The sequence below is a fragment of the Dermochelys coriacea genome, chromosome 9 (genome assembly GCF_009764565.3).
Source record: "Dermochelys coriacea isolate rDerCor1 chromosome 9, rDerCor1.pri.v4, whole genome shotgun sequence".
In the NCBI taxonomy this organism is placed as follows: domain Eukaryota; kingdom Metazoa; phylum Chordata; order Testudines; family Dermochelyidae; genus Dermochelys; species Dermochelys coriacea.
In genome coordinates, this window is record NC_050076.1 from 84543905 (window position 1) to 84561018 (window position 17114).

A 17114-nucleotide genomic window follows, 5' to 3' on the forward strand; every position below is an offset into this window, starting at 1 on the left:
AACTGACTGGCAGAGGCTCCAGGATCGACCAATTGCCGTCTGGTGGCGCAGCAGGGCTCAGCAGGCTGCTTCCCTGCCCAGGCCCCATGCCGCTCCTGGAAGTGGCTGGCATGGGTCTCTGCGTGCTGCCCGCGCCCGCTGCCCCCATTGACCGCAGCTCCCAGCCAATGGGAGCTGCGGAGTCGGCACTGGAGAGCAGGGGCAGAGGCAGCACGCAGAACAGCCTGCTGGCCCCTGGGCCGCAGAGACATGCCAGCCACTTCTGGGAGCAGCATGAGGCCAGGGCAGGCAGGCAGCCTGTCTTAGCCCTGTTGCACCGCCGACCAGAAGCTGTCTGTGGTAAGCGCCTCCTGGCCAGAGCCTGCACCTTGCACGTCCTCCTTCACCCCAATCCCCTGCCCCAGTCTTCAGCATGCGCCCCAACTCCCTCCCAGAGCCCACACCCCTCACCCCCTATTGCACCCCAACACTCTGGGTGCAGGAGGGGCTCTTGGCTGGGGCAAACTCCCTCCCAGACCCCACACCCCAACCTCCTGCCCCAGCCCTGAGCCTGCACCCCTCATCCTCTCCTGCATCCCATCCCCCTACCCTAGCCAGGAGCCCCCTCCTGCACCCAAACTCCCTCCCAGAGCCCACACCCCTCACCCCCTCCTGCAGCCCAACCCCCTGCCCCAGGCTCAGCCCTGAGCCCCCTCCCACACTCCAAGCCCCTCAACTCCAGCCCAGCGCCTGCATCCCCTCACATGCCCCAGCCTGGTGAAAGTGAGTGAGGGTGGGGTAGAGCGAGCAACGGAGGGAGGGAAGGAATGGAGGGAGGGGCGGGGTAGATCCTGGGTTGATCTTAATTTCAAAAAGTGATCTTGCCCATAAAAAGGTTGGAGACCACCGTCCAAAAGCTTTCCTTGCTCATATGCGTTTTTCCAGCTGTTAGTACGTATGAAAAATCATACATAATCAACTAGACTAACCCCTGTGTAAGAGAGAAGGTTGAGGGGAGATATGATTGCTCTCTATAAGTATATCAGAGGGATAAATACAGGAGAGGGAGAGGAATTCTTTCAGCTCAGCACCAATGTGGACACAAGAACAAATGGATATAAAGTGGCCACCAGGAAGTTTTGACTTGAAATTAGACGACGGTTTCTAACCATCAGAGGAGTGAAGTTTTGGAATAGCCTTCCAAGGGAAGCAGTGGGGGCAAAAGATCTATCTGGCTTTAAGATTAAACTCGATAAGTTTATGGAGGAGATGGTATGATGGGATAATGTGATGTTGGTAATTAATTGATCTTTAAATATTCAGGGTAAATAGGCCTAATCCCCGAGATGGGATATTAGATGGGATCTGAGTTACCCAGGAAAGAATTTTCTGTAGTATCTGGCTGGTGAATCTTGCCCATATGCTCAGGGTTTAGCTGATTGCCATATTTGGGGTCGGGAAGGAATTTTCCTCCAGGGCAGATTGGAAGAGGCCCTGGAGGTTTTTCACCTTTCTCTGTAGCATGGGGCACGGGTCATTTGAGGGAGGCTTCTCTGCTCCGTGAAGTCTTTAAACCACGATTTGAGGACTTCAATAGCTCAGACATAGGTGAGGTTTTTCGTAGGAGTGGGTGGGTGAGATTCTGTGGCCTGCGTTGTGCAGGAGGTCGGACTAGATGATCAGAATGGTCCCTTCTGACCTTAGTATCTATGAATCTATAATCCTTCAACACTGCCATTAAAGGGGCACATCCAAATTGAGTTTAAAACTATTTTCAGGACATCAAATTTTCTGATAGTGCACACTTTAAATGGTAATTTTTAAAAATTTCTTAAGAAAAAAAATCAGAGCTAGAATAGAACCACTAAGTCCTACAATCTATTCCTTTGCATGTAGCATTGTTCCCTACAGAATATTTGCTAGTGACCTGCATTCACAGTGGTGTTGTAAGTCTTAATTCTATAAGGGTAATTTATGATCGGATAAAACCTTTTTTTATATCAATTAATATGTTTTACAACCTTAGCGTAGACAGAGAAAGTTAAAATAAACTAGGGTTTTAAAACTAGTTAAAGTGCCTTACAAACATTTAAGGTATATCTAGACTAAGATAAATGAGTAAAAAATTTTTCCTAATCTAGATATACCCCAAAAATTTTGAGATCCTTAGATGGAAGTGCTTTAAAAATACAAACTATTAATTTGTTACCTTCCAAACTGTATTATTTAGAATTACTTTCCTCATGCATCTTCAAAATACAGGTATGGACTATCACATAGAGTAATTAATTATTCTAACTATAAAAGTTATCCACACATATAACATATTGAATTTTTAATGGTTCCTGACAGCCAATGGTGTAGGAACCACTGTAAAATTAAAAATCTTTCAAGAACATCTCTGAGGGCAATGTTTGTGTTCTTCGTTAGTTTACTTTATCAGAGCACTAGCTCACATGTCTGCAGATTCTTTAGTCAGTTGTAGCTTTTTTAATATTTACTTAAAGTACACAAGATTTTCACTACCTTATTAGGCAACTATAAAATGTTAAATGATTATCACTTTATTTATCATTTATCACTAAATGATTCCACTTTAAAAAGGTAAAATGGCATCTTGCAGCATAATGAGAACTCAGTGGCCACAATTTAAGTAGCCCTTTACTGATTCTAAAAATCTATGCAGATTTTTTTTTTAAATTGCAGCCAGATGTTAGGTAAATTGTTGTGAACAGGAGTATTAATTCACTTTACTCTTCCATCCTCTATAACTTCCATTTAACATAACAGAGACACAAGGTGGACGAGGTAGTATCTTTGACCTGAAAGAGTACTGTATAGCTCAAAATCTTGTCTCTTTCACCAACAAAAGTTGGTCCAATAAAAGATATTACCTCACCCACCTTGTCTCTTTCATATGCTGAACCAACATGGCTACAACACTGCAATTTCACACAATTAAAATTCTGGGGAGCTGGATGGCGAAAGCGATTGGTAACAAGAGTGATTTTCTTCTCCTCAAAATCTATATTGCATATAGCCTATGTCAATAGTGACCAATCTCTGTCCAGTATTAAGTACTTACAACATTTAAATATGTTTACTTCCAAAAATGTCAGTTAAGTGGTAAAGTCAATTATAATGTGATGGATTTTGCATCTGTAAATTCATATTTCATCTACAGTTGGGATTCTGATAAGATGATTAAGAGAAATATAACTATTTCTTTAAGGGGCTGAAAATTAACTGATTTCAAAGTTAACACCTTTGGTTAAGACAAGCATACAGGGGACAGAGGAGATGCAAACAAGGGCTGAAAAAATCTATTGTGGCAGGAACACACTTTCCAATAAATATATGAAAAAGAAAGGCAAAGTAAATAAAATAAAACCCCTCGAATCAGTTTAAACAAGACCAGTGGACATTAGAATATATGACTTTAAAATATACAATTGTTATTTCATAAAAGGCAATGGATGACCCCATCAGAGAGAACATTTATGTAAATACCAGGCACACTTCAGAGTTAAGGTAGCCATAGCCAGAGTGAAAGGGGAGAGAGGAAAAGTGAAAGAGACCCTGAGGTTATGTCTCCAAAATGTTCCCTGATCTAAAGGATAGCAGACAAAAATTGAAATTATTCTTATTTCATTGTAAGTAAAACCATAGTGAGGCTAATTAGTTAAGGTTTTCAGTTTCAAACTGGACTTTATGCATACAGTTATTGATTTTTCTCTCTAGTTTTTATGAATCTTGTTTTATGAGACCATTACTTTCAGACAGTTGTTTCAGAACTTTCACATAAATAACCCTGAAGAGACACTACACTCAGAAGAAAAGATGTCTGGAGCCTTACCCCAATTCAGAAGTCCCCCATCAAAAGGCCAGAGACTACATAGTACTCTCCTATAAAATGTATCAAGGCTGTGGTCTGAGAGTTGTACACATGAAAAATGACTCAAGAACATGGAACAGACAAACTGAAAGGGCTGAAGTAGACAATGTATACAATTAAATATATTTTACTCATTTACTGATAACCAGTCATAGCAGAAGTGAACAAATCTGCCTTGTACTAAGTAAATAACACATCATACAGTATACAAATAGTAGTCCAAAATACATTGTAAAAAAATCAAACCATCTTATAACATTAAAAATATGTTTTTACTACTATATTTTTATAAAACAATTTAAGGTTATGTCCTTTGTGGTAGTTAATTTCAATGTTCAAAACTCATTAACAGTTTTCAACTGGGGCGGCAGTTATGTGGTAGCTCAAAATATTGGGCTAAAACTGAACATTTTTGTAAATGATTTCAAATGTATATGCTAATTAAGCAATTTCAAGTCAGTCCTTGCCTACGTCCGTTACCAGGGCAATTTAAATTACTGTATATACTCGTTCATAAGCCGAATTTTTTTAGTTAAAAAAAAGGAAGCATCAGAGAAGGGGGTCGGCTTATGAACAGGTATAGATAGGGAGAGGTGGGACACAGCCCCACCACACAACAGAGGGAGCAAGGAGAGGCAGCACAGCCAGCAGAGCCAGAAGGGAAGAGGCGGGGGCCATAGTCTCTCCGCTTCTGGTCATACTGCTCTCCCCAGAGCAGCTGCAGTTCCAGGGCTGGCAGGCTGCGGCCACGCCGCCCAGCCCTGCCCACCGGAGCAGGCTGCGGCCGCACCAGAGACATTCTCCCCTGGCCCTCCCCAAATAAGGTGGGAGAAGATGGGATGGGGAGAGTGTGGGGGGCTAGTGGTGGGGTCATGTGGGGCGTGGTCACAAGGGTTATTCCCCTGACCCCCAGCTTCTCCCCACAAAAAAGTTTCCCCACTAGCTGCTGTCCCGGCCCGTCAGAGTAAGCAGCTAGCGCGCTGGGACACTTTGTTTACTTAGGTTTACATCCATGCCTGCGGACACTCAAAGAAAACAAACTAAGCCCGCCAGCGGCTTATCCTGATGGCCCAGGAGCCAAAGTTTGCTGACCCCTGAATTATAGGGTTGGCTTATGAATGGGTCATAAAAATTGTCCATTTTTACTTGTCCATCGTGGGGGGCGGGGGGGGAGTGTCAGCTTATAAACCAACTGGCTTATAATTGAGTATATACAGTAAGTTAAATGTGGTAGCAACCTGAAAATTCAAACCATGAATGTCCTCAAAAATAGCAGACTATCAAAGTACTAATTTTTTAAAAAGGACAACACAGGCATCATGTCCCATATTACCATATTATATCCTGAGGTGCTATTCTTAGATTTCATTAACTCATTACTTGATTAATATCTTATTTTGGTAAGAATTGACTTTATAATCACAGGGGTTTAATCAAAGGATACCCAGCAAACTTTAGGACATTTGGGGACATGAATGAAATGCCCTCAGAGTATACTGAGTAAGGAAAGCAAACATCACAAAAGACTCTCTAGAGGCACTAACTGTTCATAAAAAGGGAAATGGAGAACAGGTGAACAAAAGTTCACTAAAAGAATCTGTACTCTGTTCAAGGAAGAACAAACAATTTAGTTTTATTCAGACGGTATCCAAACTATCTGACAATAGAATGGGTTTTCCTGAAGGTTGCACTGTTGCACTAAAAGGCTAAATATTTTTGTTTTCAAATAACCAAGCTGAGAAGTTGATAACTAGGAAAACTACCTAGGACAAGCTTGAGAATAGAAAAAATAGGTACTGGAGAACAAGTGAAGGAATGTTAAGCAACAGAGAGCTTTGATAGGTAAAAATACTATATAGCAGTGTTTCTCAACCTGGGGGCTGTGACCCCCACAAGGGTTGGTGGAGGGATTTGGGGCGGGGTCACAAGCAGGGCTGGTGTTAGGGGGTAGGAATCAGGGCAATTGCCTAGGGCCCCAAGCCACAGGAGACCCTGCAAAGCTAATTTACATGTTTCAGCCTCATGCTGGGCTGAAGCCCTGAGCTCTGAGAAGTTGAAGCTGAAGCCCCAAGCTTAAAATGTGCGTTGGGGGGAGCGAGGGGGGCCAGAAGGAGGAGACAATTTTTTTTTAAAATGTCCAAAGGAGGTCGCCGGCACAAAAAGGTTAAGAAACACTGCTATATGGTAATGCTAGATTCCCCCAACAAAAGCATAATCAAAGCAAAAGTTTAACATAAAAACACAAACAGGAACAGACAAGCAATAGTAATTTTCATGTAAAATAGTTTTAGATATACAAAAGCAAGGATTACATCCAATGACAGATAAATACTTCACTGCTTTAATAAAGAAATTGCTTTTATTATTTTCTGTTTTTTCCTCTGAATTGTTTACAACAATTCTCTATGATGCTGCATCATTACCTCATTTTGAATGAACGCCTCCCTATGACATTGCCAAATATCTTTGTCATGGACTAGCGACAGCCAAATAGGTCCGGCAAAGGTTCCCAGGTTAGTGTTTCCTCACATTAAAGTCTAAATGTTGGTCTGTATTTCATTTATGCCTGCAACAAGGACACACCAGTTCTTAAGATATCGGTTGTCTTGGTTTGCTCTATTTTTGCTCCAGAGTTTTGTACAATTTTCATTCCTGCCCAGTTTTCTTGGGAGCCCTATGTTTCTGTTAAATGTGCAACTGCTTGATAGTAAACGAGCAATAAAAACTGTTTAAGCAGAGGCACCTTTGGTCTACATAATATTTATTTCACAGTTTTATCCAGGCTCAAGTCTCTTCCCTTCACCTTGAGCTTGGATAATATAAACTAACCACCACAATTCCTCCCTCCCACGCTCCCCTCCCTAGCCCCAATCTATTTTAGTCTTTAATACAGTACACATTTGCACTGAGCTTAATTTCATCCTAAAACCACACATACTCCTATCTCTGAAGAGTTTCATTTTTCAATCAATGCTTCAAAAAATTAGCGTTTCAGCAAAAAACAAAAAAAATTAATGATAACTAAGGCAACTCAGATACTATTTTGAAGACTTCTTCCTATTCAGTGTTTCTGAAGATGTTTCCCAAATAAGATTAAGTTTATCCTATCACATTCTTTGTGGAGACTGTTACTGTTAAATTCATTTAGATATATGTCTGAACTGATCTTGTTCTGTCCTGATCCAGTGCTCCAGCACTGTCTGTTTCCACAAAGGTGGCAACCAATTCATAGTCCACAAAATAAATATATGATCCCTTTCTCTCAGCTACGCATTCCTGAGTTTTAGTTATCATTTCACTAATACGTATATGACTAAGGTTTGTTTTTGGAGAACAAAAAATCAACATTTGAGGACTTGTAATTCTTCTCAATATTCAGCCTGTTAAAAGGAAAGGGGGAAGCTAAATGGACTTAGAAACAAATTCTGTATGTTCTTATACTTAGTGTGCTTTTATCCATCTGAATTGCCTTGGTGATGTTGTGCAATTCTTTCATACATACCCTCAGCTACAACCATTCTTCCTGACTTCTACTTTCTCTTCACTTCTTTCAAGTAGAGAAGCACCTCTTTCCTGTTAAACTGGGTGCAGGTTGTACTATATACATTCACAATTCCATCTGATGAATGAACCTGCTTTGTTGATGAATGATATTTCAGACAAAATGGAATTGGGACCATACAATTCTACTTCACTTTCAATAGACAGGCAGTTGTGATAAAAAAAATTGCCACAGAAAAGAAACCTGACTTACGGAAATAAGGGATGAAGTTGATATTAAAACTTCCGTGGCTTCTGCAACTAAAGAAGGCTGGCGATTCCTTCAGAAGACAGACAAGTCTATGGAGTTTCTGCTAGAGAAAAGTTAGTTGTGGGTTTTGGCCCAAGAGTGGTCTGTCAGTTTGTTTTGCAATGACTCAGTCAGCATCAATACCACCAAGGGTAAACTTCTTTCCACAACTAAGGGACAGTAGAAAAAGAGTCTAATAATTAAGTCCTAAGTTCCCTTCAAAGGTGATTTATGAGTACTTGATAGTCTGATAGCCTCCTAAATTCCCTCAAAGAAGATAAAAATGACTGTGATGGGATCCCCGGGGTGCAGCCTGGGACTTTGAGACTGCTGTGCCCCCTAAACGCTCTTCAACATGGGCTGTCTCATAATACTTTGCTAGTAACCAACAGCAAACCCCTCTGGGCGCTGTGATCACTCAGCACAAACACATGTGGAGCCCCACAGCCAGCTAGATTGCATGAATGCTCCCAGAGACACTCATGAATCACACAGAGAAAAGCACCAGAGCCAAAGTCCCCAGCTCCCAGCACTGTACCTCAGGAATATACTGTCTTGCATTGCTCAAGATGAGCAGTGCCAATTTATTAATTGGTTCACCACTTCATCAATGGAAAATGGATCTACACCAGCTTTTGCAAAACCTGAGCAGATTTGCCACACATTTCATAAAAATGAATGTATTGGCTACAAGAAATAGATTTTAAGTGACAGGCAAAAAAGTCAGAGTTAGTTACCAAAAAAAAAAAAAGAAAATGTAAGCATGCAGTCTAAACTCTCAACCTTATTAGACTGGGCAACATCTAGATTAAGCAATTTTTCTCACCCCACAATTCATAGTACAGAGATTTCACCCTTGAAATCTGGGTCAGTCCCTTCAGTTGGAGTCTTCAGTCTTCTGAGTGTCCTTGTTGCTTGCAGTACAGGTGGGTGAAGGAGAAAGGCCAAGCATGAGCCCCTTGTGTTTGGTTATATACCCTTAGTCCACATGCTTGGAAAACACAAGTCCCGGCATGTCTGGGTTGGCATTGCTGAGTCTCCAGGCAAGGTTGAGCAATTCCTTTGGTGTGGCCTCATGCAGGTAAATCATTGCATTGTAGCTTCCTTGCTGGACAATGGCTGGTGATGGGTTGTTTGACACCCCACCTGGGTGTTGGCTACTTTCCTTTCTGTTGCCTCTGGGGAGCTAATATCTAGCTGATTCCCCAATTTATAGAATGTTTTAGTGACAACCATACAACACAATTCTCATAATTTCATATGCACTAATGATATAGGTACACCTCTACCCCAATATAATGCTGTCCTCGGGAGCCAAAAAAAATCTTACTGTGTTATAGGTAAAAAGAAAAAGGAGTACTTGTGGCACCTTAGACACTAACAAATTTATTTGAGCATAAGCTTTCGTGAGCTACACTCACTTCAGCATCTGATGAAGTGAGCTGTAGCTCACGAAAGCTTATGCTCAAATAAATTTGTTAGTCTCTAAGGTGCCACAAGTACTCCTTTTCTTTTTGCGAATACAGACTAACATGGCTGCTACTCTGAAACCCGTGTTATAGGTGAAACCGCGTTATATCAAACTTGCTTTGATACACCAGAGCGTGCAGCCCCGCCCCCCCACGGAGCGCTGCTTTACCACATTATATCCGAATTCGTGTTATATCAGGGTTGTGTTATGTCAGGGTAGAGGTTATATGGATAGAGAAATTACTTTCAGCAGATCATAACCTTTCCCCCGATACTCACAGGACCTGCTTTATATGCAAGATCACAATCATATATAAATGAGGAATATGGGAGTTACAGGACACTCCCCCAAGGTACAGAATGTCACGACTCCAGGTTTTCCGTGCACTTGGGAAGAACAAATTTACTAAAGAATGTTTCTACCCTGTTTGTGCAGGCAGAATCATTCATATTCTGCCCTGAAATAAGTGTTCAGTGGGTTCAGGTGATCAATGACGTTAATAAGGTAGGCTAAATATGCCACCCCTATGAATGAATTAGAGTGTCAGCAAGTGGAGTGTAGGAGGTTGGGTTCATCCCTCCCTGTCCATCTGGGAGGAAGGCTACGTCCCCTTGCTGTAGGCGTCAAGTTCAGGGGGAATTAGCACTGGCCATCTGAGCCTCCGGCAGGACAGAACACCAAACAGTTAAGTAGCCATGCCTTGCTGTCAGGGCAAAGCAGCAAAGGACTCTAGGGACCCTGCCCCTAAGCAGGGAGGAACAACAAACAGTTAGGGGTTCAGCTCTCTGGCTGGGCAGACCGCAAACAGTCTGATGTCCTAGCTCTGGCAGACAGCAGACCAATGCAGGCCTCTTGGCCTGAGGTGGGAAGGCTGCCACCCCAGAGGTGGAGTGGTAGGGGGACCCGAGCCCACCCAACTCGATCGGGTCCCAGCCCAGGGCTGGGCGGAGGGTTCTGTCACTGATCAGCAGGGATCTTCCCAAAACATGCTGTCTGAGTTTCAAGTCACAATACAGCCGGATTATCACCTGGTTCCCATGGGCTACTTCCTACGCTCTCACTGTGTGGTACTCGGATCTCAAGGTCATCATCAGTCTTCCCAGGGTAGACAGCTAATAGCAGCCCCTACAGCTCCCAGGCATCCCCGGCAGCTCCTCTGGGGCTTTGGTGCTGTAGTGGTGTCTGTCAGGCTCAAGCTCTAGCAGCAGATGGGAGACGTCCTGCGGCTCTGGCCCAACTGAGCTTGAAGACCCACCCATTATATTCTGATTCCTGTCCCGCCCTTCTATTTCTAGCGGGATGGGTGTGGATGCCTTGGCTCTGCCCACCAGGGGGTGCATGAGGGAGTTTCCCTGTCCATCTGGGAGGGATGCCATCCCCCCTCACTACAGGGAGATTTATTATTATGGGAAAACTCCACTTTTGCTTGTAATTAAAAGAATTAAGTTAACACTTTACTTGTCACTAAATCTCTTTCCCATCTGTGAGACAGGAGGAAAATAGTCTCACAACTCTTCAGTCTGAAAGCATTGTTGGTAGTTCCAGAGCAATGCAAAAGTTCTGAATTCATCTATGACCTGACACAGACATTCAGGCATTTTCTTATCATCAAGAGTTTAGCAGTTTTTGAAACAGTGAGGCAGGGATGTATTTGGTGTGATGTTCTGGATCAGTGGACTAGTACACTACCCTTATCTGTCACCACTTTGGCACTATGCATCCAGATTATCATACACAGCTCCTACTAAATGTGGAAGACTAAACACGTTTTGAAATGTCTTGAATAGCATTCTGCTGTTGTGCTTTACAGAAGATCAAGTCTCCAACAGAACCATCAGAAACCTACCTCACAAATATTAGCTGTGTAGCACTAGAGATATCAAACAACCCCTCAGATCAGGCAGTATCTTAGGGCTTGTCTACACCACGCAGCTTTTAGCAGCAAGACTGTGTCGACACAGCCTTGTCATTAAAAGTCAGCGTGTGTAAACACTCTGTCAGTACTTTGTTGGCACTTTTGCCCTCAAAATACTTCCAGACTCGTGAGCAGCGTTAGCTTTGTCAGCAGGAGACAAAGCAGTGTTCGCACTGCCACTTACGTCGGCAAAGCTTTTGTCTTTCGTGCGCTGGGGCAGGGGAGAGGAGGGCTTTAAGTACAAAAGTTTTGTAGACATCTTCAGACTTCTTTTGACTCATCAAGCTGAATTGCCAGCTAGAGACTTTTCCAAAGTTATTAAAGCAGTTTGTCTCATATATCGTTACCCATGTGACAAACATGAGAAACCATGTTATCTGGTAGGTGTTTCTAACCCTAACAAAATTCTGAAACAATTATATACCCCATATACAACTGTGTGATTTGCAGTTTGCAGACACACAAATAAGTCACCTGAAGGGCACTGGTATTGACACTGCTAGTCTGAGTAATCAAGCCTTGTTGATTTTTCAAGGCTTCAAGCTTTCTCTGAAAAAAAGCCTTCCTTTTATCTTTAAGTGACAGCTGTCTGGTTTCTAAATGTTACAAGAACTTTGAAGGCACCATATACTCCACAGCTAGAACTTCAGAGCACACTACATACCATGGTTTCAAATCAGTGTAAAATACATCATTTTTTTTCCCTTTCCGAGCCATGATTGGAACAACTTGCTACTGCCCTATTCACAAACCAGTTCATCTTTCTGTATCACCCGTCAGCCAGAACTGAGGTCCAATGACATGAAATACGGTCAGGTGAGGCTCAGCAGTACACTAAGGCCTTCATGATTACTGCAGATACATCCAATATTCCAATTCAGTGACATGTTTTGTCATGGACTATGTGCATTTGCACTTTGCCTCACACAAAATACACTTAATAAAGACATACTGTCTTTCCTAAGAAATTCAGGCACAGATAGATACAGGTTTTATACTGTTTTTTTCAGCAGAGAGTTAACACACACTTATTCTGCACTAGTCTACAGTGAAAATATGCTCCTCTCCTTATTTGGGCTGCTACTGTTTCTATCCTTTGTTTTTCTTCCTTTTTTACCCTTATTTCTCTGTTTCTCTCCCGCTTCCTTGTCTTTTTATATCTCCTCTACTTTTTCCTCCGTCTTTCCTTTCCTGCAGCAACTTCTATTCCCTGTACCCCTCCTGTGAGCTTCACTCCCATCCCTTTCCATCTGTTAAAATGATCAGCAGTGCAATAGCTAGTGTTCACATTAAAATATTTTTGTTGCCATTCCATTGAGATTAATAGGGAATACGGGAGTTCACTGTTCGGAGCCATTGTTTTAGGTTGTTTGCAGATTCAGGAAGGCATCACTACATCTCTTTACTGTTGTTTTTCACATTTGGAAGGTTTTCTTCAAAACCAGGAGGGCCAGAAACATTTTTTTTTTTTAAATAAAAGCTGGTATTTTGTACAATCTGAATGTCACGTAGGCTACATAAATACATTAATTGGGCTGGATCTGACCCTTTGCCCATATGTTTGATGCCTGTTCTAAACAGAAAGAAAATAAGTAGTTAAGTCATTCGATGCCCAGCTCTGATCCACTTAACTCCCCTTCTCAGCCTGAACTACCTGCTTTTCATAATCCATAGCCCAAATATATTTCAACTTGAACAACTTGCAGCCTTTGTTCTACAGGTGAGTAAGGTTGTGTATGAGGCATGAGGTTGTAGGCACCATGGGAAGTAAGCAGGGAATATGATTAAAAAGTTGGGCTTAAGCTGACTTGAACCAGCGGAAGAGGTGGAGAGGAGAGCTGGAATATGACGGTAACCCTTGATGCACTAATGCCTTGGCACAGAAACTGTGCCACAGGTGACTCTTCCTTTAATCATCCCATTCTCTCCCACAAGGCCCATTCTCTCTCCCCGACTCCTGCATCTCTGCTCACCGCCTGACATCAGTCCACAGTCCACCCCAGCGCCTACTGCTGTCCAGCAAGCTTTTCTGGTTCACCTTTTCTGGTACAGAGCACAGCTGGCAAGTCAGGGATAGAACTGATTGGAAACCCAGACAAAAATGAAATTTTATTGAAAATAAGACTTTCTGGGGGTCATGATTTTGGAACCCAGGTTGCCAGTGTATAAAATGAAAGTAACTGAGCAGTTCTGCCGCTAATCTTGGAGGGACTAAGGTTATGACAAATAAGGAGAATAACGAGCTAGAAGTTTAATGTTAAACATTCAGAAGTGGCCTGCGTCCAAGATATTACCAGAACAGATGTGAAGTTTGAGTTGACTATGTGGAAGTCAAAGAAATATGAAGACAGAGAAAACTTTGAAAGGGAGCTATTTTAAAATGTTTCTTCTGCAGTTAGAAGAGACTTCATACAACATCTCTGTAGAAAATTCACCTGTCATCTGCTGAGTAAAGGGGCCTTTTTCAATGCAGCCTTAATGATGCTATAGATGAATAATGCATAGTTCAACAGAACTAACAACTTTGCTTTAGCTTTTAAGTTAATACATTCAGTATTTGTCTTGTACAGAGAATATGTTGACAGATTTGCCCTAAAATCTTGGTGGGAAACCTGATCTCATTTTTTTTTCTTAAGGTAACCTGCATCCATTCACTCTGAATGAGTGATGTTGCAGCATGACATGATGCATGTTGTGTAATGCAGCAATAATTTAATTTGAAAGAAGCCAGTAGTAGATATCTTGTACTCAATAAATTATCTTTAGTATTGTTTGACTTTTTGTAAATATTTCTACGTACATTCCAAAGTTATCAATCTTTCACCCCATACTACGAGAACAGAACAATTCCATGACTGATTTCTTCCTCTAGGAAAGTAACTTCAAGTTTGTTACCCTCTCCCATACCAGATCACCCCCCCCCCCAAAACCAGTGTGTTACCACTACTCATGAAGGTAACCCTTTAAGACAGTGATCCTCAACCAGTCGTCCAGGGGCCCCTAGGAGGCCGCAAGCAAGCTTCAGGGGGTCCGCCAAGCAGGGCCAGCATTCGACTCACTGGGGCCCAGGGCGCAAAGCTGAAGCCTCACCGCATGGGTCTGAAGCCCAGAGTCCTGAACCCCGTCACTGGGGGTTGAAGCAGAAGCCTGAGCAGTGTAGCTTCGTGGGGGCCCCAAGCAAATACCCTGTTTGCTACCCCCTAATGCTGGCCCTGGCTTTTATATGCAGAAAAACAGTTGTTGTGGCAGAGGTGGGCCATGGAGTTTTTATAGCATGTTGAGGGGGCCTCAGAAAGAAAAAAGTTGAGAACCCCTGCTTTAAGAGGTAATTAGTTCTAGTGACTACACTGCTTCTGTTTTATATTCTCACACTGAACTTTTCAAACCAGTGTTTCCCAAACTTTGGAGATCATGACCCAAAGGGTCATGGAGGGTGTCTGAGAGGAGGAGTGGGGGGTCTGAAGAGATCACTCCTTCTGTAAAATAATCAATTAATTTAAAATAAAAAATGTATATACACAACAGACCCTCTGACAGTTTATCTGTTTAAGGTCACCCTATTTTATGTTAGGGACAGCTTGTTTGTTGTAGTTTCTGCTCCTGGATTTGATCAGTCTGCTTTATGTTAACTTTGTTAATATTTTTGTTTACACTGCTAGAGGCCTTCAGGCACAGCTAAATAAGAAATTAAAAAGACTTTCAGGGCCGGGAACATATAAGGGGAGAAAATTACCATTCCTATCAGTACTGGCAGAAACCCTACTGGGAGTTTATGGTAAATTACGCACAACTATGCAAACAAGGGAAAGTAAAGGAAAAAATCAGCCCCGTCTTATGTTTTGACTGAAAAATAATACAAACAAATTGAAATGTAATCAAACCCAAACTTCACTAAGAGGATGCTGTACCGTAAATGTGCTACCAACTGCAAAGATGCCAAAAAGAGTTTAGAGACACAGAAGAAAAAAATCCATGTGAACAACTATGATTGCTTAAGAATCTTTACTGAGGATCATAATACAAGTTCATGTGATGCTACTTTTCCTTCAATTTTTGTTTTGATTTTGTGAACAAGGCTAGTCAACATTCATGAAGGTTAACTGACAATCATTTATTATTCATATCACATCTTAAGCATTCAAAGTGCTGTGCAGTTGATGGACCATGCTCCTTGGTCACCTTCCCCTGAAATGTCTGTATGATGGAAGGCACACAAAACTAATTATGTATTAATGGTAAAACATAGCACCTGTTCGTCAGCACTGAAGCTGATTTGTGGCCTGGCATAGTACTGTATACAGCAAGGAAAGGAATTTAACACAGCAGACAAGAGTAGGTCTTAGAAAGCAAAGAACTGCAAGAAGCCTCCCCTGCTGGGAGGGAGGAGAGAACGTTTCCAGTCTGCAAGCTAGAGAAAAGTCTGCCTATAGACTAAGATGCTTAGAGCGAACACCTTGTATGAAGATCAGCTTTCCTGCGGCCGCAAACACTGATTGTGCTGTAAAAATAGATCCTTTACTGTGGAGGGCCAATAAAGGAGAAGGAACTTTCACTGTGGATAAACACGCTGGAGGAGGAGGAGGGAGAGGAGGCAGCACCGCTATGGTACCAAGACAGTCGCTGACGCAAAAACTCCATCCAGGGCTGGGGGTCAGGAGAGGGCACCGCCCCTCAACCTGGTCCGCCAAGCCAGGTCCCGCTCCGGGTCTCTCCAGACAAGGCAGAATGGAAACGAAGCATCAACGCCCCCCACCTTAAGAACGCGGGCTTCCGAGCGGGGCCCCCTCCGCCCCGCGGCGGGACGGGACCGGCCCGGCCGAGCCGGGGGCGCATCACGGCCCCCAAGCACACCGGCGAGGGGAATATAAGCGCCCACGGACCCCTCTCCCTCAGGCCGGCCGGGTTAAGCCCCGCGCACACAGACAGCAGCCAGACCCCACTTAACCTCCGTCCCGCCGGTCCCCTCCCCCTGCCCGGCCTCTCTCCCGCGATCCCTTGCTCTGCCCCGCGGCCTTCTCTGCCGATGCCTTCCCCAGCCTCCCCTCCACCCTCCTGCGGTACCGGCCCGCAGCGGGGAGCGGCGCTGCCGCCTCCGCTGCCTGGGTGGGAAGAAAGTGATTACAGGATCCGCAGCCGCCTCTCCTCAGCGGAGGCTCCTCAGACCCAAGCGGGAGAGTGTTTCGGTCCGTACCTCATGGGCTCCGCGGTCATGTCGCCGCTGCTCGGTACCCCCGGCCAGGCCGGAACCGAGCTCAGGCGGTGAAGGGACACAAAGCCGTTAGCGCCGCCATCGCCAGCGCCGCCGCCATCTTGTCGGAGGGAAGATGAGGGAGACGACCGGCCTCCTGCCGCCTTCCTCCCTCGCCGTATCCCATTGGCTGCCTGCCACCCCCATCGATTTTCTAATTGGGCCGCTCGGTCTGGGCCTGTTGCTAAGGTCGTTTACGTCATCTTTCGAGCTGTGATTGGCTGGATGAATGGTTACGTCATCCTTGAGGGCTTGACGTCAGGCATGGAATGGTATGACGTTACCCATGAAAAGGAGAAGAAAGCTTGTTCGCTTTGTCTTCTCTGTGCCTACATTGGTCATTCGCCCAAGCAAAGAGCTAGTGGCAGCTGCCACCACAGGCACTTAGCAAGGCAAGAGTGTCTCTGGCTCTAGCTATTTTTTGTACACGATCATCACCATGATTCTTAAACATAGTGTCACTCATAACCGAAGGAGAGAACGTCCTGTCAAAAAGCACATCGGTGTACTAATGTGTCAAACATCAATATAGATAACGTCTGTGCACTGCAGCATTTACAGATTTAAAAATTAAAACTCAAAATAAAAAAATGGATTGATACTTCAAGTCATTACATCACTCTGCTGGTATGTTATGTCCCTTTCCTCACACGTTTTGCATAAATTAGGCCCTGATATGACCACTTACGTACATGATTAACTTTACTATTGTACAATCAATGCAACTACTAGTAAATTTAAATGAGTAGAAACATGGAGAATCAGGACCTTAGACTGTCATCTATTCAGAATCTCTTACTCTTTGTATAGGCCCTA

The 17114-nt window shown here is 43.5% G+C and overlaps 1 protein-coding gene across 8 annotated transcripts in view; it reads right to left on the reverse strand.

The window, feature by feature from the left end:
* ATRX (ATRX chromatin remodeler) overlaps nt 1-16462 on the reverse strand; it is a 139942-nt gene extending 123480 nt beyond the window's left edge. For 4 of the 8 annotated variants that reach the window (XR_006274471.1, XM_043492947.1, XM_043492952.1 and 1 more), the window contains exons 1-2: nt 7629-7725; nt 6298-6440 (exon numbers count right to left, since the gene is read on the reverse strand). Coding sequence is in view for 7 of the 8 variants with exons in the window: in XM_043492947.1 (XP_043348882.1) it covers nt 6298-6347 (50 nt within the window). In the remaining variant the exon portion in view is untranslated. Of the gene's footprint in view, nt 1-6297; nt 6441-7628; nt 7726-16241 lie in introns of those variants that run through there. The other 4 variants (XM_043492948.1, XM_043492949.1, XM_038415175.2 and 1 more) reach the window with 4 other exon arrangements.
* Nucleotides 16463-17114: the final 652 nt, after the last annotated feature.